The sequence below is a fragment of the Rutilus rutilus genome, assembly GCF_951802725.1.
Source record: "Rutilus rutilus genome assembly, chromosome: 21".
In the NCBI taxonomy this organism is placed as follows: Eukaryota; Metazoa; Chordata; class Actinopteri; order Cypriniformes; family Leuciscidae; genus Rutilus; species Rutilus rutilus.
This window is the reverse complement of record NC_140226.1, coordinates 6,039,955-6,062,419: the sequence shown is the minus strand read 5'-3', so window position 1 is coordinate 6,062,419 and position 22,465 is coordinate 6,039,955. Positions and strand designations below refer to the sequence as shown.

General features: G+C 40.7%; 2 protein-coding genes across 2 annotated transcripts; one reads left to right on the top strand and one right to left on the bottom strand.

Moving 5' to 3' along the window:
• Positions 1–353: 353 nt before the first annotated feature.
• LOC311281309 (uncharacterized protein) lies at positions 354–21,825 on the bottom strand. The gene is made up of 6 exons (XM_084394154.1): positions 21,756–21,825; positions 20,449–20,505; positions 20,155–20,311; positions 3,257–3,349; positions 1,906–3,111; positions 354–680 (listed from the first exon to the last, which is right to left on the bottom strand). Exons 5-6 carry the CDS (start codon positions 2,017–2,019, stop codon positions 489–491), a joined length of 306 nt encoding a protein of 101 aa, XP_084250280.1. The 5' UTR covers positions 2,020–3,111; positions 3,257–3,349; positions 20,155–20,311; positions 20,449–20,505; positions 21,756–21,825; the 3' UTR covers positions 354–488.
• LOC311281063 (serine/threonine-protein kinase pim-2-like) lies at positions 2,255–4,454 on the top strand (the record flags this gene model as incomplete). The annotated part of the gene is made up of 5 exons (XM_084393703.1): positions 2,255–2,317; positions 2,460–2,510; positions 2,753–3,134; positions 3,236–3,415; positions 4,414–4,454. The coding sequence occupies 5 exons, from the start codon at positions 2,255–2,257 to the stop codon at positions 4,452–4,454; spliced, it is 717 nt and encodes a 238-aa protein (XP_084249829.1).
• Positions 21,826–22,465: the final 640 nt, after the last annotated feature.

Here is a 22,465-nt window from a genome sequence, read left to right as displayed (position 1 = left end):
TATTAGCGCTGTGTAGTAACAGTGTCGCATGATCACGAACGGCTCGCGCTGCACTGGTCCAAACTGATAAACGGTCCTTCAACCACACAATAACGAGCAGTTTCGTTCCGCTTGCATTTTACGTTTGCCATTTGATGTTGGGCACTGTTGTGGTCGCGCCGGCGTCTCTTACATTATGAGCGCGCTTGCCACGCGCAACGCGCCTACATTTGAAATAACGAAACACCGTTACCAGAAAAAGCTGGTTATTTGACGGACATTAGGTGCGTCAGACTGGAGAAATTTTAGCAGTAACGTGACCAGAAATATTTAAGACCTATCGAATCTGAATTTAAGACATTTTAATACTTTTTAAGGCCTTTTATTAGGAAAACTTTATTTAAGACATTTTAAGACTTTTTAAGGACCCGCGGCCACCCTGTCTGATGTCTGAAATGTTCCATCCTCAGGATCCTGGAGAACTGCTTCCACAGCTTCTTCTCCGGGCATCACGTCCTCCTCAGGTTCGTTCCTCTCTGAGGTCCATGTGGAGAGGAGGTGTAGAGAGCCGTTGAGTCTGAGCAGCCGAGGCACGTACAGCGTCGAGTGGAGGTGGAGTGGCGATGGATCGGAGAGCCCAAACCAACAGAGTTTCTGCAGGTCCGACAGCCTCGAAGGGTTTCCGCTGCCGGGTCAAGTTCCTGTAGAGACAACAGAGACTTCAGATGGCCGAACTGCTCAGGGTGCCGTGGAGGCTTCTCCAGTGAACAAGAGCTCAACAGGTGAGCCTGAAATAAGGCTGGGCAGTGTAAAGTCTATAGAGAGAGATTTTGCTATTTCATGCATAACTGAGTCAAGTTTTTAACATGTTAATGTCCGGTCACATTTACTGTTGCTCAGCAAAATTTCGCTGAAATTTTCTTTCTGATTTTTATTGTATTTAATTTTTTTGGTAACACTTTATTTTGATGGTCCCTTTTGAACATTCTGTCGACTATAAGTAACTTTACAACTACATGTCAACTAACTCTCATTAGAGCATTAGTAGACTCTCTGCTTAATATCTGCAAACTCTTTATTGTGATGCTCCTCCAACAGACACTCTACTGACTATAAGTAACTTTACAACTACATGTCAACTTATTCTAACTCTAGAATACTAATACTAAATACTAAATTAGAATACTAAATACTAATACTCTACTAATACTCTAATGAGAGTTAGTAGACATAGGTGCAATGTTACTTATAGTCAACAGAATGTGTTAAAGGGACCATCAAAATAAAGTGAAACCTTTTTTATATATATATATATTTTAATTGGACAATCATCTAACATTTTCAGAACATTCCGAGAACATTCAAAAGTAACGTTCCCATAATGCAAAATTATAACATAGAATGTTCCTTTAGCCGAGATAGAACATTTTTGAAACGTTGAAAAAACTGGACGTTTTGAACGTTCAGGGAACATTTAGAAATAATGTTTCCTTAATTTAATGGGAATGTTAGCAAAACGCTCTCAATAAGGCATGAACTCGATGGCACTTGCGCTGTCTGACACACACCAGAAACACACGCACAGAAAGCCGCTTCTCAGACAGCATACGATCCAGAAAATTATTATATTTCCCCACTTATTGCTCTTGAATTACATTACAATTATGTTACATAAAATGACTATTAATATTGTGCAATATGATATTGGGACATTTATGCAGGCATTAAGCAGAAGTCAGGGGGATAGCGTGAAAAATTCCCATTACTTTAGATTTGTAACATTACAGATAAGAATTTAACAGTAAAATGTAAGTTATGTCATTATATCATTGCTTAATCTGACGTCAGAGATGTGTCTAATAGTTGTTTTCAATTGTTTTTTCTTCATTTCAGAAAAAGCTCCAGAACGTAGGAAGAGGAAAGTACCTGGTTGTCTCGTCCGGCTCTGGAAGGCGTTGAAGTGTGTCTTCTGCTGCTGTTCCTGCAGTGCTGTGGATGTTGTGGAGGCTTTTGTTCCTCCAGCAGATCCTGAACCATCATCACCCGCTCCAGATCACTCCGGCGTCAAGACAAATAATGGTCAATCATTATTTCTCCAACATTATTTTGAACAGTATTATCTTGTATGAGGCTTGTTTTTAGAGAATATTAATATTATTTCCCCCATTATAATATTATTTTCTCGACCAGCACTGGATCTAGCAAGCTAATAATTGTCTCATATTTTTCTGTTTGTTTTTCAGAGTCCTTTGAGTCTCTCTACAACGTGGGAAAGATGATTGGATCCGGAGGATTTGGCAAGGTGTACCTGGGAACACGCAGATTTGACGGCAAAAAGGTCAATCTTACTTAATTGTACAAACATTTTGCTCTTGCAAAACACATTTAAAACAATGTACAGATGGTTTAATCCTTAGTGCAAGGTCAGGCGCTTGAATACTGTTACTGTTATTGAAACTGGGGTGTTTTTTTTTTTGCAGGTTGCCATCAAGCGGATGCGCAAGATTCACAACGATCGTTATCTTAATATTGTAAGTTGGCCAAAAGCTGAATGTGTATTGAGTTGTTTAAGTGTAGATTACTGTAGTTAATACACCCGTAGGAAGCATCAGGTGTAAATGTGATCAACAAATAAGCCTAGAGGCACCAAATAACTTTGAGCTGAAAAGGCTCTTTTGAACGGATCTAAAAAGATCAAAGAAAAGTACATTTCAAAATGATGTTTTCTTCAGATTTTTACCCAGCTAACCTTCGGTCTGCTACTTCTCTCTAGCCTGGGAATCCCAAACCTCTCGTTACAGAAGTGGCGCTTCTTCTGATGATGAGGCGAGAACCCATAAGCCCCTTCGTCATACGACTGTACGAGTGGTTTGAAGATCCTAGAGATTTCACTCTGGTTATGGAGTATCCCGAACCCTGCGAGAGCTTGCTGGACTTCATCAATCGTAATCATCAAGTGTTTGAATCAACAGCACGGGTCATCATGAGACAGGCTGTGCTGGCAGTGCAACACTGCATCCATCGTGGTGTTTTCCATCATGACATTCATGCGCAGAACTTCCTGTTGAAGAAATCCCCGGTACAGCTCAAGCTGATAGACTTTGGCTGCGGTCAGCTGTTTAGTAGCGATGGCTACGAGAGCAAAATATACATTGGTGAGCATTCTTGGAGTGTGGAAACCTGAATGTAGTGACTTACTAATTATTTGATGCTTTAAAAACAAAAGCTCAACAATGTGCAAATGTCTTTCTTACAGGAGTTGCGGATTACTGCCCACCTGAAGTCTTGACAGAACCTCGATTCCACGCCGTCCCAGCAAACGTCTGGTCTCTAGGAGTGTTGCTGTACAAGATGGTGAACGGATGTTCTCCTTTTTGCAAGAGAACGGAAATCAAACGAGCCAAAGTTATATTTCTGAAACCCAACTTATCCAAAAGTGAGTAATATTGATAACACTGATAAACACACACATAAAGCAAAGGCTTTGTACAGAAACAGTTAAAGGTGAAGTATGTAAGATGTTTTATATATAGCGAGAGTTTGGGGCGAGAGCCATGGGAAAAGAAATGCAGCTTTAGTTACAGAAGTGAAAGCCAAAATTCACTGCATTTATGCCTTCAAAGATTAAACGGGTCATGAACACGTCAAAGTGAACAGAGCATTGTGATGCAGAAAGGCACATTTTCATAAAGACAAACGCAACACAGCTACAAATATTACTAATATGTTGGACCTGAAACATGCCTTCACATGAACCAGTAAGAGCTGCGCTTGTGATGTTTGAGTCGGGGAAGACGCGATGAAGGGAAGAAGGGGCCTTTGCAAGGTTTTTTGAAAATATGCTTTATTTGGTCATTTATTCCACTCGCTGCCACTAGTGTCGCAGAAACGACATACTTCACTTTTAAACTAATGATAAGGAACATTTTACAGTACATTAATCATGTTTTAGATGCCAGGTCACATGGTCATGACTAACCAGCTCTCTCCTTATTAAAATGTGCACAGAATGCAGGGATCTGATTAGCCAGTGTCTAGCCCGGGATCCAGCTAAACGCCCGACGTTAGAGCAGATGTTACAACATCAGTGGATTAGTGATGGTCTACAGTAGATTGGAGAAGTTCAGGAGATTCTCTCGATCAGTTTCAGGTGTGAGGAAGTGTAACAGCAGAGTAGGATATTATCTGTTGTCTTAAATTCTGGATTATTTGTAGGGAGATTTTCAAATTTGTGTTCATTGTAATGTTCTTGTAATATAGTCAAGTCACCTTCATTTATATAGCGCTTGATACTATACAGATTGTTTTAAAGCGGCTTCACTGTAGTAAACAGGAGAATAACAGAATCAGTGAACCAAGCAGAATTCAATTCTGTTCTAGCTCTAAAAAATCATTCATGAGTTGACTTGTTCATATCATCTTTGTATTGGATAGGAAATAACATTCTTGCTGAGAGCTCTGAGCTCGAGACTTGACCCGAAGCCTGAAGTCCAACACCATCCTGACAGAAACTCAGAGCCTGTCCACGTCTGAGCAAGAACATGAGAGACTGAAGACTGGAAATGTGATGGGAGTGAATTGATGGGAGTTGAGTGTTTTGAACAGGTGCTGGCGTCTGAGAAGAAACGCTGAACAGTGATAACCAAACGTTTTACGGCTGTGCGGGAACGAGTGAGTCAGCGATCGTTTGGAGACGGCAACAGTGGGCGGTGAGCACGACGGCGACGCAGAGCAATCATAGGCGCGGCTGTTGGAGACGAGTGGGTCAGCGTGTACAGAGTCGAGTGTATCAGCGGTTGCTGTTTGGAGGAGCGAATCAACGAGTGCTGGTCGGAGACGAGTGAGACCGCGGTTGGTGAGACGGCGACGGAGGATTTCACAACGCTGGAAATTAACTAGACTGGGTAGTGGGAACTGCTACCCAGTCATATTGTGAGTACAACCCCAGTTGAAGATCGTCTGATGAATATTGTGTTGATCATTTTGCATCTAATTCAGAATAGAGAGAATCCATAATAAGAGACTAAGAACTAATTTCCAGTATAACTTACTATCCATAGCTCTTGTTTTCCTTTTGCTGTGGTGTGATTTATTTGGGTTGCAGTGTGTATTACATGGTGTGGGGATTTGCGTGCACCAGTGGGAGTGTAGTTAGCTTTTTCTTGCATTGGACTGGAGATACTGGTAGTTGTTTCTTATTTCTTTCTAGTACACTATAATCTCTGGATCTGTGGAGAACTACATGCTGAGACCAACCCAGGACATTTGTTCATTCACCAGAAGGACATCATACCAGACTGTGCTGAGGACTGCATTCCTTTTGATAACTGTTTTTAATATTGAGATCATTTTATAGTCTAATAAAGTATTTTTGTAATTCAATCTATCTGTTGAGAGTCAATACTGTCCAGCCCTCAGTGAATGATTAACTTGGGTCCTGGGTTCCATTAAAACAACCTAGGTGGCGTAGTCGGCTACTTGTATTTGATCGGGGTTAATATAGTATTGCTGATTTTATTGTAAAAAGCCCCTTTAAATTATTCTCATTTTGCTGCGCTACAGCGCGCCACAGAAAGAAGTCATCAAGTCATCACAGCCACATTTGCTTCGTTTTAAAAGTCAAGACAAAGTCATCTTTAAATATAGTGCCTTATTTATGACCAATCTGTATATATGAACAATCTGTACATACTGTATAAATAACAATTTTAGCATCTTATTTATATCACAGATAAATTAGGAATGCTTAGCACTGACCAATATGTTAAACTTAATATGTTTTGTTTTGTTTGTGTTTTATATGCTCCATGTTTTATTGTACAGCACTTGTAGTGAAAATCTGTTGCTTTTAAATGTGTTTTAGAAATACATTTTGACTTGACTTTGACTTTAATTTGTGTTATTGATTCATTTTAGATGCCCACGAACAGAGAGAGTTGAAAGGCACTGTAAAAAGTAAATGCAGACCCAGTACTCTTAAAGCCCGTAATGAGAGAGTAGGAACGAGTGAGAGTTAACAGATGAAATAAGTACAGAACTGTCATTTATTAATACAATTGGACTAGACTCCACAGTGATGAATCCTAAAACAAGCTATAAGCTGCACTGGCATAGCAATACCAGTGTTTCTCACGGGATTTTTGGTCAATCTGTGTTGTGTGGCCTTGGGCCTTCTAGGGGGGTTCGGGGGCATGCCGCCATTAGTTTTGTACTAATTTCTATACTTGAAAGAGATAAACACATGATCTTTTATTTTGACGGAAACTGCATCAAGCTTTTATTTGGCGGAAAACATGGTTTACAAACGCGTCTCATTACAATTCTAGTAAATTGCGGTTATCGTCAACTGCATAGTGCAGATGTGGAAATAATGCGTAACTGGGTAATGGGTTCCTACACTCATGACAGAGCCTAAGTGTTTTGAAAGTAGTTCTGCTTACCGCAGGCTCTACACTTTCTCATCTCTTTCAGGCGTTTTTCAAAAGTTTCTCATCCACACTGAAACGTCCGAAAACGCCTGAAAACGCTAGTGTGGACGGAGAGCGTTTTTAAACGAAAACGCTGTTTTCAAATGTATCCGGATTAATGTAGATGTAGCCAAAGACACATTGAACAAAGACAGGACTGTCATATGAAAAACCAGGCCTAACAGTGCGACAGGTGAGTCTCCCTCCCCCATACAGGGAGACTTGGACCTTATTGAAATATGTAGGAAAGTATGGGGTGAGATTTCGGTCACAATTCTGCGCGCGCAAGATCACATTTTGAGCGTGGAAAAGGGCATTTCGCACGCGCGTGAACTGAGTTTTGCGGAGAAATGTTCGTCTCGCAGATAAGAAAATATTGCGAGCGAACGAAAATCAATTTTGCATTTAAAATAAGTATTTGGATGTGCGCGGACGTTCTCTTTCGCGTGTGCAAAGTTTCACTTTCTTGCTCCTTTCATACCAGCCGTGAGCGCTCTCTAAGCGCAGACGGTTCGCTTGCTCAACACAACCCAGCGTTACAATATGCCATAATTCCAGCCAATCAGAGATGAGACTGCTAAATTCTGATTGGCTGGCTTGAAAGCCATTTGCTAAGCTTGATGTTTACCTCATGTAAAAAAGAGGCGTACTTATTTCCGCTAATTCCCACATTTTTAAAATGACATCATTATGAGAAAGAATTATATCAATTATAAAATTATATTTCAATTAGGCCTATAACAGCATATCTATCTTCCTATTTTTAACCGATTATTAATATTAAATATTAATTTATTCTTACTATTCCTAACATATGACATTTTATCATGCAAACTGACCACGTGAGCAGCGCGTTTCCGGGTTCGTGGGATCACAAAACTTGCTCCTTCACTGTAAATAAATCGCCATCTGAATGCATGAGTTTTATCACTGAGGTGCCAAGCAAATTTATTTTTACAGACGACCACATGAGAAACAATTACCATCTGAATAGGGCTTTTGTCAGGTCATGTCAAGTCCTATTTTTGGTATTGGTTCGTGATTTTTCATGCTTTCTTTACATCCTACAGTACTTGATTTCTTAACTTTTTCGTGCGTTACTTTGCATTACCTCACTCAGCTGCACAATGAAAAGTTTGAGTGATGTTGTTTTGGCACGCAAACATTTCTCCCTGAGGGAAAGGCTGTACTAATGTGAGCAATATTTCTTGTAGCTTTACACAATTGTGTTTCAACTGTTTCCACATGGCCTGTATAGTATCAAACACGTTGTGTTGAGAGACTTAATTTTATACTACAGATTACAAAATCCATGCTGTACAACGTCATTTGTAATTGTAACAGGAACGACGAATGTAGTATTCTATGTATATGTTACTCTACAGAGGTTAAATTTGGCCTAGGTTTGGCTCTGGGAGGATTTAAAAGTAAAAGGGTGGACCAAATCAATTTCAAGTAATTAACAGCTGGCAATTTTATTTACAATGATTCACATTCAATATAAACAATATTGTCACAGCTGAGTCTTTGTCTGGTTTCCACTCAACACTATGAACCAACAACAAACATGGTTCATATTAAACCCAAGTTGAATGTGAATACCAAAAATGAAAAAAATAAATAAAATGAAACAAAATAAAACAGTCTCAATAATTTGTTCTGGATCCTTTGTGTGTAAAGTGCTCAAATGTCCATGTGTATAAAACTCAAATGTCCATGTGTAAAGCTCCAATGGTCATGTGTGTGTAAAGAGCTTCAATGTCTTTGTGTGTAAAGGCCTTCTGTGTTGCTACCCGGGTAGTGTGTATGTGCTTAGCTCTCTTGTGTACATCCGTGATGGACCACGATGATTCTTTGAGTGGCAGATCAGGGTCTGGCTCGCCGTTCAAATGGTAGATCACTTGACAGAATCAGCATTCAAAAAAAACCAATCAGAGTTCTTGTAAAAGAAAAACCAGTAACCAAAAGCATTGACCGGTTGTTTTCCTCAGCAATAGGATAAATAAACGACCTCGACGATTAATATTATCCTTTATAAAAGAATATGCACATTTAACCGAAGAAACAAATGAAAATTAAATCGTCTTTGCAGCTACACGCTGACCTCGTGCGTGCATATTCAGCAGGTTTCTTCATCTGATTTTTAACATACGTTGACTCTCAACATACCACAGCGTTAACCGCCCTCTAGAGGTTAATGATAGTACCACACCTAAAATACAGAAACTTCCTTTTATGATATATAATCAACCGTACTTACAAATAAACATACTTTAGGACTAGGAATAAAGGAAAACTATAGATATTAAATTCGAAAGGGTTACATCCTCCCCTCCTGAACCTGCAAGCGTCTCTGCATGCAGTGTACTTACAAAATCATTGATCTATCAGGGGTAAGTATCCTAACTTCAGGGAAATTATCTGGCTCAAGGGCTTGGGTAAAAGCTTTGTTTAAACCACTTAACAGGGATTGCATGACTAACACTAAGGGGTTTCCTAATGATGTGTAAGTTAGCCTGTTAGGTGGCTCCCTGATTCTGGTAGAATGTCTGGACTCCGGCTCAGGTATTTCCTGCACAGGGGTATTTCCATTTCTTTCAACATTCTCCTCAATCAGTATTTCACTGTCGTTGTCCTCTTTCCTCATTTCACCTCTTTTTCCCTCAACAGGTTCCGTTCTATTCCTGATCAACTCCTCAGTACACTCATCATCGATGACTTCAACGGCCTCGGAATCCAGTTCTTTGACAGGTGAGTTTCCCACATTCTCTTCCAGCGAGTCCTCAGGTAAGTTTGTTTCTCCCTCTTCAGATAAAACTACTTCTTCCACTGCGTTTCCCCCATCAATTTGCACATGCTCAAGTTCAATGCCAAGACTTTCCACACCTCCAGAAGGTTCAAATGGTTGTGCATTTGGATTCAATGTTGTCTCACAGGAACTTCCTTCCACTTCTTGTACGTAAGGCACGTCCTTGAAAACTGTTATGGTAGGATATGTCTTATCCTGCATTATTTGGGGGAAGTAGAAATCTGGTTCTCCATCACTTTCATACACTTGTTCATCGACATCCTCTGGAACTGTTGGCGATTCCCTAGAACAAGTTGTTTTTTCCTTTTCCTCCACCCTGGTGTCTTCATCACTGGAATTGGTGGGGGTTAAGAAACCACAGGGCAAGAGTAAATCTCGATGGAGGGTTCTTTCAGGTCCGTCAGTAGTAAGAGGCTTTACAACATAAACTGGAGAATCAGTTATTTGCTTGACTACTATGTAGATGGTCTTGCTCCATCGGTCAGCTATCTTGTGCTTGCCTCTTATGCCAACATTCTTAACGAGAACACGGTCTCCTGCTTGTAAAGTGGACTCTCTCACCTTTAGATCATATCGTTGCTTATTGCGAAGAGCTGTCCTCTTACTGTATTCAACAGCAATCTTGTAGCTTTCTTGCAGACTCTCTTGAAGCTTTTTGATGTATTCGGCATGACTAACTCTCTTTTCCCCTTCAGGCTTGATACCAAAGGCTACATCTATGGGAAGGCTTGGCTGTCTCCCGAACATTAACTGATAAGGGGAGAAACCGGTGGTGTCATTTTTCGTACAGTTATAGGCATGTACCAGAGGCTGCACAAAATCACGCCATTTGATCTTGTCTTCTTCTTGAAGAGTTCCGAGCATTTGGAGAAGAGTTCGGTTAAACCTCTCCACGGGATTTCCACGTGGGTGGTAAGGAGTGGTCCTAGTCTTCTTTATACCCAGTAGAAGACAAAGGTCTTTGATCACAGCAGATTCGAAATCTCGACCTTGGTCGCTGTGCAGGCGTTCTGGTATCCCATAATGAATGAAGAAATTAGTCCAAAGTGCTTTAGCAACTGTCCTTGCTTTCTGATCAGCTGTTGGAATTGCTACAGCATACTTTGTAAAATGGTCAGTGATGACTAAAATGTTCTTAGTACCTTTACCATCTGGCTCAAGAGAAAGGTAGTCCATGCAAACAAGTTCTAAAGGTCGGCTGGTCTCGATGTTAACAAGGGGAAATGCTTTTTCCGCTTTTGCCTTCCTTCTGATACATCTCTCACATGTGCTGACCTTGGTTTCGACATCCAAAGACATCCTTGGCCAATAGAAACGCGTACGAACTAAATCCAAGGTCCGCTCCACTCCCATATGACCTACTGAGTCATGCAAAGCTTCTAAGACCACTTCCTTATACTTCTGAGGTAGAACTAGCTGATAGAAGGACTCTCCTCTGTTCATACGCTTCCTATAGAGGACTCCATCGAGGACTACAAGTTGGTGAATCAGTCGAAGCATAAGTTGGACTTCTCGATTTTCTTGCTGTCTGACCCGGTAAGAGAGACGTTTGCCAGTGTTCAAGAGGTGAGTCACTCTACTAATGACAGGATCATTTGCTTGCTCTGCTGCCCAATCCTGTTGGGACATCCGGGGAAGGGTGCTGGAACCAGGAAGAAATTCAGCTTGGGAGAATTCAACTGGGATGGCATTAGCATCAATGGCAAGACATTCCAGAGCAACAGGTAAATTGGCATCTTTGTCTGCCACAGGGCGTCCGTACAGTTGATGCTTTTGACAAACAGCTCCCACTGCTTCCTTAGGAAAGGAAATCCTATTTTCTTCATTCAGAAAACGGGAGATGAACTGACTAATGCGGTCATCTTCAACCTGGGAACTGTTATCGGTATCCACCTGATCATGTGGTCGCCTGGAGAGACCATCAGCATCTTGATTTTTCTTCCCAGCTCTGTATTGGATGCTGAAGTTGAAAGTAGACAGGGCCGCAAGCCACCGGTGTCCTGCAGCGTCAAGCTTGGCAGATGTTAATATATATGTGAGGGGATTATTATCGGTCATGATGGTGAACTCGGCCCCATACAGATAGTCGTAAAACTTATCCGTCACTGCCCACTTTAAGGCTAAGAATTCCAGCTTGTGGGTGGGATAACGTTTTTCACAATTCGACAACCCTCTGCTGGCAAATGAAATCACCCTCATGTGACCATCTTGTTCCTGGTACAAGGCAGCGCCAAGACCATGGAGACTAGCATCTGTATGTAAGATGTATGGCAGTTTTGGATTAGCAAATCCCAACACCGGGGCTGTGGTCAGCTTCTCAATCAGTGTCTGGAATGCGGTGTCACACTCAGGCGTCCATCTACCACCAAAAGGCTTCTTGAAATCAGAATTGGAGACAGGCTTAAAACCCTTCGCATTCCTTCGAGGGGGACAATAGCCAACTGTTAATGCATTTAATGGTTTGGCAATTTTGGAGTAGTCTCTGACAAACCTCCGATAATACCCAGTGAAACCCAAAAAGGACTTCAGCTCACTGATATTTGTCGGCTTTGGCCAGGTGGTGAGTGCAGAGATTTTCTCAGGATCTGTTTCAACGCCTTTCTCTGAAACAATATGTCCAAGATATTTCACAGACTTCATGAAAAAGTGGCATTTGCTTGGAGATAATTTTAAGCCAAACGCTTTCAGCTGGTTCAGGACTTTCATGAGGCGTTCTTCGTGTTCCTCCAGGCTTTTCGAGAAAACGATGAGATCGTCGAGGAAGACAAGGACTTCTTTGAGATGCAAGGTGCCCATGCACTTTTCCATGACACGTTGAAATGTACTAGGTGCATTAGTCACCCCCTGCGGCATTCTATTAAATTCCCAGAATCCCATTGGTGTTACGAATGCAGTCTTGTACTTATCCTCCTCTTCAACCTCCACCTGATAGTAACCTGACTTAAGATCCATGACAGAAAACCAATTGGATCCAGTCAATGCAGAAAACGTTTCCTCAATGTTAGGCAGTGCGTAAGCATCTTTGATCGTCTGATTATTTAATTTTCTGTAGTCTATGCACAGGCGGATAGCACCGTTCTTCTTCTTCACGATGACTATTGGAGAAGCGAAGGGGCTTTCCGACTCACGGATTATGTTTGCATCTCTAAGCTCCTGGAGATGAAGCCTAACAGCTTCATAATCTGAGGGATGGATGGGCCTCAGTCTCTGTTTAAAAGGAGTTGGATCTGAAAGCCGAATTCTGTGCTTGACCGCTGAAGTGTGCCCATAGTCAAGGTCACTCATTGCAAATACTTCAGGAATGGAGTTGAGCTTTTTTTGTAATTCTTTCTTTCCACTCTTCAGAAAGAGAGGGGTCTGTGAAGTCGAATGTGATCTTATTTTCAGGATTGGTGGAACATACTGCATTGCAGCCGACTTTAGTAGTGGAAGACACAACACTAGGTTTTTTCTCTTTAGCTGAGGTATTCCTTAGCGAGGACAGAGCTGATGGAGCATAGAGCTCAGCTAAACAACAGTTGGCTGGGAGTGTGATTTCATGTGCAGTTTCATTCTGGAGGATTATGGGAACTTTAAATGAGGTCCGTCTGGGACTGGTCAGGACATAACTGCACAAAAGCAGACCACCAGGGAGGCTGGAGTGAGTGGATGGCTCTACTACAAGTGGAGCATCAGCAATCGTTGCCACATTCCTAGCATACCCATCCAGGACCATCTTTTGACCCGCTGGAATGGCGACGCATTTCTGACCCTGTAGTTTTACTTGGCCCACTTTTCCATTGCTTAGTCCCAGGATGTATCTGCGCAAGAGAGTTTTCAAAAGGGGTGCATGTTGGAATTTGTCCTTGGGAGCAGCATAACTGTTGTCGTTAGCAACAAAAGATTTAAACAATGTGTCAAGGGTGTTGGTGCCAACCAGTACTGGGACTTCAGCATTGAATTTATAGTCAGGTATGACAAGTGCAAGAGTGGAAACAGTTTCAGCTTTTCCAGCAATGTTCTCTGGGAAATGTATGCTAACTTCAGTATAGCCCAAGTATGGTACAGTCTGCCCCCCAGCTCCTTCAACTTCAATAAGATCATCAAGAGAGAGGATTGGAGAGGATGACAGATGCGTGTCATAAAAGGACTTGGACACAGTGGTCACCTGTGACCCTGAATCAAGAAGAGAGTTGCAAACCTGTCCCTCAATAATGATTTCAGCTGTGCATTTAGGACCAATTATGCCAGAGATTAAATCACTTTCACGAGATGGAAGACAAGAGTGAGCTTGACATCTTGCTTCTTTTTGGTTCTGTTCATTGGGACATTCTTTTCTGCAATGGGCCCCAGTATGTCCCGTTACTGAAACCCCGTCCAGTTTAACGGCACTCCATTTTTCACTTTCCATTCATCCTGTTTCGCTTTGAGCTCTTTGTACTTTCGATCCACAAGCGCCTTGTTGATGGAACCTTCACATGTCCTAGCTATGTGGCCATCTTCGCCGCATCTGAAACAAAACCAGGGTTTTGGTGGTTTAGCTGTTACCTGTTGAGCTTGCATCTCCACTTTAGGTGTCACCATGTTTGAGTATTCTGTCAATTTGGACTCATGTTTCTTCTTTTTCTCAGATTTGGAGGATCTAAGCTGCATCTGGAGATCAGCCACCTGTTTTCTCAAAGCCTCTGTTTCTGAAATGTAGGTCTGCAACACACTTGAGTCACTGTAAGGAGACATGTCAACAACAGATTGTTTGTGAATTGCAGCTTTGTGTTTTGAACTGCCTAAGTGTCGTTGCATCCTGTCCAGTTTTGCTGCACGTCTGTCTTCCTCAGTTCTGAGCAGAAGCAAAAGCTCTGCAAAGTCAGGTGGTGTCTTGGCTTTGGCTTCCAGCTGAAGGGTAAGTATTAACGAGTGATCCCAGCAGCCACGCTGAAATTGTTTCAGCAACTGACGATCTGCAGATGACTGCTTTAGACCATTTCTCTTAACCGCAGTACTGAGCAGTGTTTGTAATCTTTGTAAATAATCAGATGCTTTCTCACCAGGATCTTGGTTGGTGTTCAGGAAACGGGCGAAGATCTCATCACCATCTTCAACTAAGCCATATGCAGAGTCTAGGAGCTTCACGTAGTCTCGAGGAGGAGCTGTAGAACCAAGCTGTTTAACCACATCAGAAGCTGGTGGCAAGAGGCTTTCTAAGATTTTCCTTCGCTGGATATCTATTGGTAGAGAATCCTGCAACAGAAGGTCAACATGAAGACACCAAGTATCGAAGTCAGCTTCACCTGGGGGCTTGGGTACCTTTCCTGAGAAGGAACGCAGCCATTTGGAATGTGTCTGTGCAGAAAAAGCATCATTTTTGATGACGTGCTCGACTACAATGCGCTGGATCTCAGGAGGGTTTAGGTCGTCATTAGTGAGCGTGTTAAAGGCAGGCTTTGGTGTTTTTTTCCTCACAGCAGGATCAGGCTGGCTGTCTGAGATAAGGACACGTGACTTTGGTTTTGGCTTCTTAAGTGGTTGTCTTTTTATATACCTCTTTGGAATAAAATCACTGTTGTCATAAGAGACCTCTTCGGGAACAGCATTATCACTGTCATCACTTGACTCAATCGATAACCTTTGTGCTTGGGGATGGGGCTGTGCTGAGGGCTGTGCTAGCACTTTGATGTTATCTGCATACCATGCAACTGCTGGGTTTCGCACACTCTTAATTTCTAGGGGGAAATTAGGCTCAAGAAGTGTGACAGGAGTGTGTGCATCAAACTCAACTATAATGATGGGCTGTCCTGTCTGCTCAGTAGGGGGGGCTACTCTCACTACTTTCACGATGACCCCATAATTCTCAAAAGTTGCAATAATGTCATCATCTGTGTCATTATCAGTAATGCCTAACACACATAAAGAATGCCGTGCTTTCACATTGTAACACTTTTCAATATCAGACATACTCATTGTGCTCAATCACAAAAAAAAATTACTTCAGAGACTAAAGTTTGGAACTTCACCACTCTCAAGATGTACTTGTAACCGGCTATTTTAAAAAATCCTCCTGGCTGGCTCGCCACAATAAGGGATGTAACAGGAACGACGAATGTAGTATTCTATGTATATGTTACTCTACAGAGGTTAAATTTGGCCTAGGTTCGGCTCTGGGAGGATTTAAAAGTAAAAGGGTGGACCAAATCAATTTCAAGTAATTAACAGCTGGCAATTTTATTTACAATGATTCACATTCAATATAAACAATATTGTCACAGCTGAGTCTTTGTCTGGTTTCCACTCAACACTATGAACCAACAACAAACATGGTTCATATTAAACCCAAGTTGAATGTGAATACCAAAAATGAAAAAAATAAATAAAATGAAACAAAATAAAACAGTCTCAATAATTTGTTCTGGATCCTTTGTGTGTAAAGTGCTCAAATGTCCATGTGTATAAAACTCAAATGTCCATGTGTAAAGCTCCAATGGTCATGTGTGTGTAAAGAGCTTCAATGTCTTTGTGTGTAAAGGCCTTCTGTGTTGCTACCCGGGTAGTGTGTATGTGCTTAGCTCTCTTGTGTACATCCGTGATGGACCACGATGATTCTTTGAGTGGCAGATCAGGGTCTGGCTCGCCGTTCAAATGGTAGATCACTTGACAGAATCAGCATTCAAAAAAAACCAATCAGAGTTCTTGTAAAAGAAAAACCAGTAACCAAAAGCATTGACCGGTTGTTTTCCTCAGCAATAGGATAAATAAACGACCTCGACGATTAATATTATCCTTTATAAAAGAATATGCACATTTAACCGAAGAAACAAATGAAAATTAAATCGTCTTTGCAGCTACACGCTGACCTCGTGCGTGCATATTCAGCAGGTTTCTTCATCTGATTTTTAACATACGTTGACTCTCAACATACCACAGCGTTAACCGCCCTCTAGAGGTTAATGATAGTACCACACCTAAAATACAGAAACTTCCTTTTATGATATATAATCAACCGTACTTACAAATAAACATACTTTAGGACTAGGAATAAAGGAAAACTATAGATATTAAATTCGAAAGGGTTACATCATGTTTTCCATAAGGTAAGAAACAAGCATATAGCTTAGCATAAAACAAAGTCTACTAAGTCAATTAATAAAATACACCAAAAATTCTGGTGCCTTGAAACCAATATATATTCTTACAGCATTAAACATGTAAACATCCTTCTTTTTTTTTTCTGCATACCCAATAAAGTCAAACCATATACAGTGAGGAAAATAAGTATTTGGACAGACCCTGCTATTTTGCAAGTTCTCCCACTTGGAAATCATGGAGGGGTCTGAAATTGTCATCGTAGGTGCATGTCCACTGTGACAGACATAATCTAAAAAAAAAAAATCCAGAAATCACAATATATGATTTTTTAACTATTTATTTGTATGATACAGCTGCAAATAAGTATTTGAACACCTGTCTATCAGCTAGAATTCTGACCCTCAAAGACCTGTTAGTCTGCCTTTAAAATGTCCACCTCCACTCCATTTATTATCCTAAATTAGATGCACCTGTTTGAGGTCGTTAGCTGCATAAAGACACCTGTCCACCCCATACAATCAGTAAGAATCCAACTACTAACATGGCCAAGACCAAAGAGCTGTCCAAAGACACTAGAGACAAAATTGTACACCTCCACAAGGCTGGAAAGGGCTACGGGGAAATTGCCAAGCAGCTTGGTGAAAAAAGGTCCACTGTTGGAGCAATCATTAGAAAATGGAAGAAGCTAAACATGACTGTCAATCTCCCTCGGACTGGGGCTCCATGCAAGATCTCACCTCGTGGGGTCTCAATGATCCTAAGAAAGGTGAGAAATCAGCCCAGAACTACACGGGAGGAGCTGGTCAATGACCTGAAAAGAGCTGGGACCACCGTTTCCAAGGTTACTGTTGGTAATACACTAAGACGTCATGGTTTGAAATCATGCATGGCACGGAAGGTTCCCCTGCTTAAACCAGCACATGTCAAGGCCCGTCTTAAGTTTGCCAATGACCATTTGGATGATCCAGAGGAGTCATGGGAGAAAGTCATGTGGTCAGATGAGACCAAAATAGAACTTTTTGGTCATAATTCCACTAAACGTGTTTGGAGGAAGAAGAATGATGAGTACCATCCCAAGAACACCATCCCTACTGTGAAGCATGGGGGTGGTAGCATCATGCTTTGGGGGTGTTTTTCTGCACATGGGACAGGGCGAATGCACTGTATTAAGGAGAGGATGACCGGGGCCATGTATTGCGAGATTTTGGGGAACAACCTCCTTCCCTCAGATAGAGCATTGAAGATGGGTCGAGGCTGGGTCTTCCAACATGACAATGACCCGAAGCACACAGCCAGGATAACCAAGGAGTGGCTCTGTAAGAAGCATATCAAGGTTCTGGCGTGGCCTAGCCAGTCTCCAGACCTAAACCCAATAGAGAATCTTTGGAGGGAGCTCAAACTCCGTGTTTCTCAGCGACAGCCCAGAAACCTGACTGATCTAGAGAAGATCTGTGTGGAGGAGTGGGCCAAAATCCCTCCTGCAGTGTGTGCAAACCTGGTGAAAAACTACAGGAAACGTTTGACCTCTGTAATTGCAAACAAAGGCTACTGTACCAAATATTAACATTGATTTTCTCAGGTGTTCAAATACTTATTTGCAGCTGTATCATACAAATAAATAGTTAAAAAATCATATATTGTGATTTCTGGATTTTTTTTTTTTCGATTATGTCTCTCACAGTGGACATGCACCTACGATGACAATTTCAGACCCCTCCATGATTTCCAAGTGGGAGAACTTGCAAAATAGCAGGGTGTTCAAATACTTATTTTTCTCACTGTATTGCCATACAGTAATTGTGCATATTGGATCTGTCAAAGCATTTCTTTTTCTTATCTGTTAAGCTTTATGAATGCTTATCTTCTGACATCACATCTGTATTTTTGCTTTGTTTTGAATATTTTCTAAATAGTCCACTTTAGACATTGCACAAACTATAAGTAACTTTGCAACTACATGTCAACGACACTCATTCATTTGCAACTACGTCAATAACTAATTTATTTGCAACTACATGTCAACTAACCCTAATTGGAGCATTAGTAGATTGTGGTAGATTGTTAGTAAACTGTTAGGTTAGGGTTAGTAAAATAAGTTGACGTAATTGCAAAGTAACTTATAGTCCTTAGAATGTCTGTTGGGGAGCATCAAAATAAAGAGTTAGCAGATATTAAACAGACCGTCAACTAATACTCTAATGACAGCTAGTTAACATAGTGACTTGTAGTTAGTAGAATGTTTAAAGTAGATTATCAAAATAAAGTGTTATCTTTTTTTTTTTTCTTATTAAGTGTCTTTACCTACCATGTAATTACTCAAAAAAATATTAAAGGGATACTTCAGGATTTAGCATTAAGCTTTGTATTAGTAGAAAACCTGTAGTATTTTCGAATTACCGTGCTTTCCACCCTCATGTGACCCTGAGACGAGAGATTTATGTATTTTTTTGTCTGGAAAAAATCGTCCGATGACGCAAAAATCGTCATTTTGCGTCATCTGAGGATTTTTTGGCCAGAGGTTAAAGACTACAGCCAGTAGTAGGAGCTGTCCCGCATGTTTTCAACCCGCCCATAGAGGGTGGGATCTCACTCTCAGAATGTACACACAGTGTCAGCCATCTTTTTTTGGAAGCAAAGCTAGCAGGCTCCTGTTCTGTGGAGAAAGCTGAGTAGTAGGGGTTACCATCCTCTTTTTCCCGGACATGTCCGGCCGTCGAGATCGTCCAAAATGTCCGGGATTCGGATTTTGCTTTCTGCAGTCGGCCAGTCGCCATTCATTGTTTACATGCACACCTTTTGTTTCAATCTACAGCCTGGTTCACACGGCAGGATAATTAGGCCGATTTTAGCCCCGATTCACCCCTTCCGACAATCTTAAGGATGCTCCGATTATCGTAAAAATAATCTGATCAGATATTCCTGCCGTGTGTGGTGTGTTAAGACAGCTCTCGTCTGCTCGGAAGGACGTCGGGACCGTTCCGATCTCAAATCGGGGATATGCAACATGTTGGATTTTTTTGGCCCGATTTCTCCTCGTGTGGTGTCCCCCGGGGACAAACAAGCACGCAGCCTGTAGACTGTGGCGTGTAGCCAATCAGAAAGCGAGGTGACGAGGCGGCGAGGAAGCACCGGGAAACAAAATCAAAACAGCCGGCGGCATGGCACACCAGAAAGTCCGGTGGACGTCGGAGATGGAGGACCAACTGATAACGTTTTTTTTTCGGTTAAAAACAAACTACAAACTATCGCCACTGCATTCTCTTCGTCCGACATGATTGTTTACTCTGAAGTCACGTTTGATCTCGAGGGATTTTGCGAGATTTCCCGTCTGACCTGGGAATGCTCGGGAGTCAAATCGTTTCGTGTATGATGTGTTGATTTTGCCGTGTGGCTGCACACCTGTAAAAAAATTACACACCTGTAATTACCGCTTATGCTTATAGATGCCGCTAAACACCACTAAACGGAGATTCATTCTTTCAAAGCAATGTACAGTTTTAACAGTTTTACAGATGTTATCAGATGTTATCGCGGCCGCACTTTGAGAACCTATGGTTTAGGAGAAATGTCTTATTTAAGGCAAGGCAATGAGGTAAACATTTGAACCAGGGCTTAAGACCGAAAAATATTTTAACATTTTTAGACATATTTTTAACGTTTCTGTCCATGCGTTCCTTCTGTAACATTAACGTTCCGAAAACTGTTTGATTACAAAAAAAAATACCGGTTAATAATGTCCTTTACAAATATAAAAAAATCTATATAAATCGATACGATTAATCGTGCAGCACTACTGCAGTGTTTTGAATATATCAAAGGACAAACATCTTAAAAGAGTACCTGTTCATCCAGCTTGACCAAAAGAGTCCTAATTTCTTCTCTAAACGCATTCATTCTTCCTGTAGAGTTTTAGGAGAGGTATTGTGTACTTTTCAAGGGATATGTTGAACTTCCACAGGTAGTCGCCGTTACAGATACACCAAAACTCCATGGAGATCTGTAAAAAAAAAAAAAAAAGTCAATTGGAATCACCACAAAGTTTTACTACTATTAGTATTACTAAAATGTTCTAAATGTTTAGAAATAATAATTAGACTAATTATTAATATTGACAGTTGCTATTAAATGGTTTACCTCATCCTTTAGAAAAAGTGCAGGTGGCAGGCCATCTCTCTCTGAACTCCTCAACTACTGTAAATACATAATGAGCAAACATCTTATTTGACAAAACATACGGTTGATTATAAAAATGATAAATACCAGACATGTTCACAAGTCCCTAAAGGCCAAGTCCAAGTCAAGTCTTTGAACCTTTTTTTAACAATATTTCTTTCAGCTAACCTAGTTATTGTAATTAACAGCGTTTTGAACTTTCAAAACGGATTTCTACTTCAAAAATGTCTAATATAGCACATCAATTATTACTTTAATCATTAATGAATGAATTTAAAATAAAATAAAAATTATTCACAATAAAAAAAATATATATTATTTTTAAAACACATAACATTATGCCATTTGGAATGCAGGGAGAGTCACCACGAGAAAAAAAACTAAAAAACTAAACATGTGTATTTTGAGCTATTTGAGTTGCCGTAGTTTGCTGTAGTTCTAGGCAGTGATGGATAATGTAGTCTTCCAGAGAGCGCCGGCGGGAACAAACCCCTTGTATAAACAAGCGATACAGTGAACAACACAAAGAACAATATTCCCGTCAGTGTGTCGTTAATACATACCAGTTGTCGGTACACGATCCGTTCCACCTGCACGGTCCGTTGCACGCATGCGCGTAATTACGTACGTTAAATAACAAACGGGTTATTATGGACGTATTTTGTTATTCTGTGCCGTGATGAAGACAGAAATATTATGTCGGTGCCTGTAACAGTTTTATACACTGCTGTCACGTTATTTGAGCTGTTTCTGGATGAAGGCAGACTGCTGACAGTGAGTCATGTTGACAGAGTTCAGGGAAAACTTCCTAATGTCAAGTTTAAAATGAATACGCGCTTAAGGTGCGTGACAAAAACACGCGCACTTCAGTTAGTGTGATTCAAGTGTTTACATGGTTAAACACGGCGTACCCACCTGTTTTAATACGATTATAGTTGATGCCATTATGAGCTTATCACATTATTAAGTATTGTGTTTACATGAGGTAAAGCATAATCGCAATATTGCTAAAATCCCATTATACGCATGCGTAGAACGGATCGTGCAGGTGGAACGGATCGTGTACCGACACCAGTGACTCTTTAGAAACGCTGGATTGAAAAGGCAGGACACCGCTAGTTAACAACAGAATTGGCAAAAGCACCCAAAAGTGTGCGAAATCGGCAGCACTGGTGAATTAGATCATGCCATCAGTTTGGGAAGAGCACAATATACATCATATATGACAAATAACATACAGTCGATTATAAAAAATGATTAATACATACCAGTGATTCTACAGAAACGCTGAATTGAAGGAAGACCTTCTGAACAGCAGCAGACAGACACGTGACCGCCGAGGAGCTGAAGTCTCAAACTGCGCATGCGTTCAGGGTTCAAACTGCGCACGCGCTGACAAAAAACGCGAACTTCAATGAAAACTAAAACGATTTAGTTTGAACAACAAGATATGGTACGTTTTCATCATTTAAGTAATGAATTTGTTGAATCAACTTAGTATGATGCATGAACACTTCCAATAAAAATATCTCAGTTCATTTTACTGTTTTATGTTTATTTGGAGAACTGTCAGTAAGTTGGCTTTTTTACTGTGAAATATTCTTACACTTAAAAATAGCTGTTTTCTGTTTTAATATTATTTAAAATGTCATTTATTCCTGTTATCAAAGCTGAATTTTCAGCATCATTACTCCAGTCTTCAGTGTCACATGATCCTTCAGAAATCATACAACATGCTGATTTTGTGCTCTATTATCAATCATTATTGGTGCTCAATTATGGTTCTTATTTTTATATCAATGTTGAAAACCATTTTTTGCATGCATGCTTAATTTTTTTTTTATGATACCCTGATACATTTTTGTCAGGATTCTTTGATGAATAGAAATATCAGAAGAACAGCATTTATTTGAAATAGAATCTTTTGATCAATGTAATGCGTCCTTGCTAAATAAAAGTAATTTTTCTTTAATATCTT

Coding starts and splice junctions, on each gene's coding strand:
- LOC311281309 (XM_084394154.1), bottom strand. CDS start 2,019: ATGATGGTTCAGGATCTGCTGGAGGAACAAAAGCCTCCACAACATCCA. Junction 681..1,905: donor GAGCCGGACGAGACAACCAG/GTACTTTCCTCT, acceptor TTGTCTCTACAG/GAACTTGACCCGGCAGCGGA.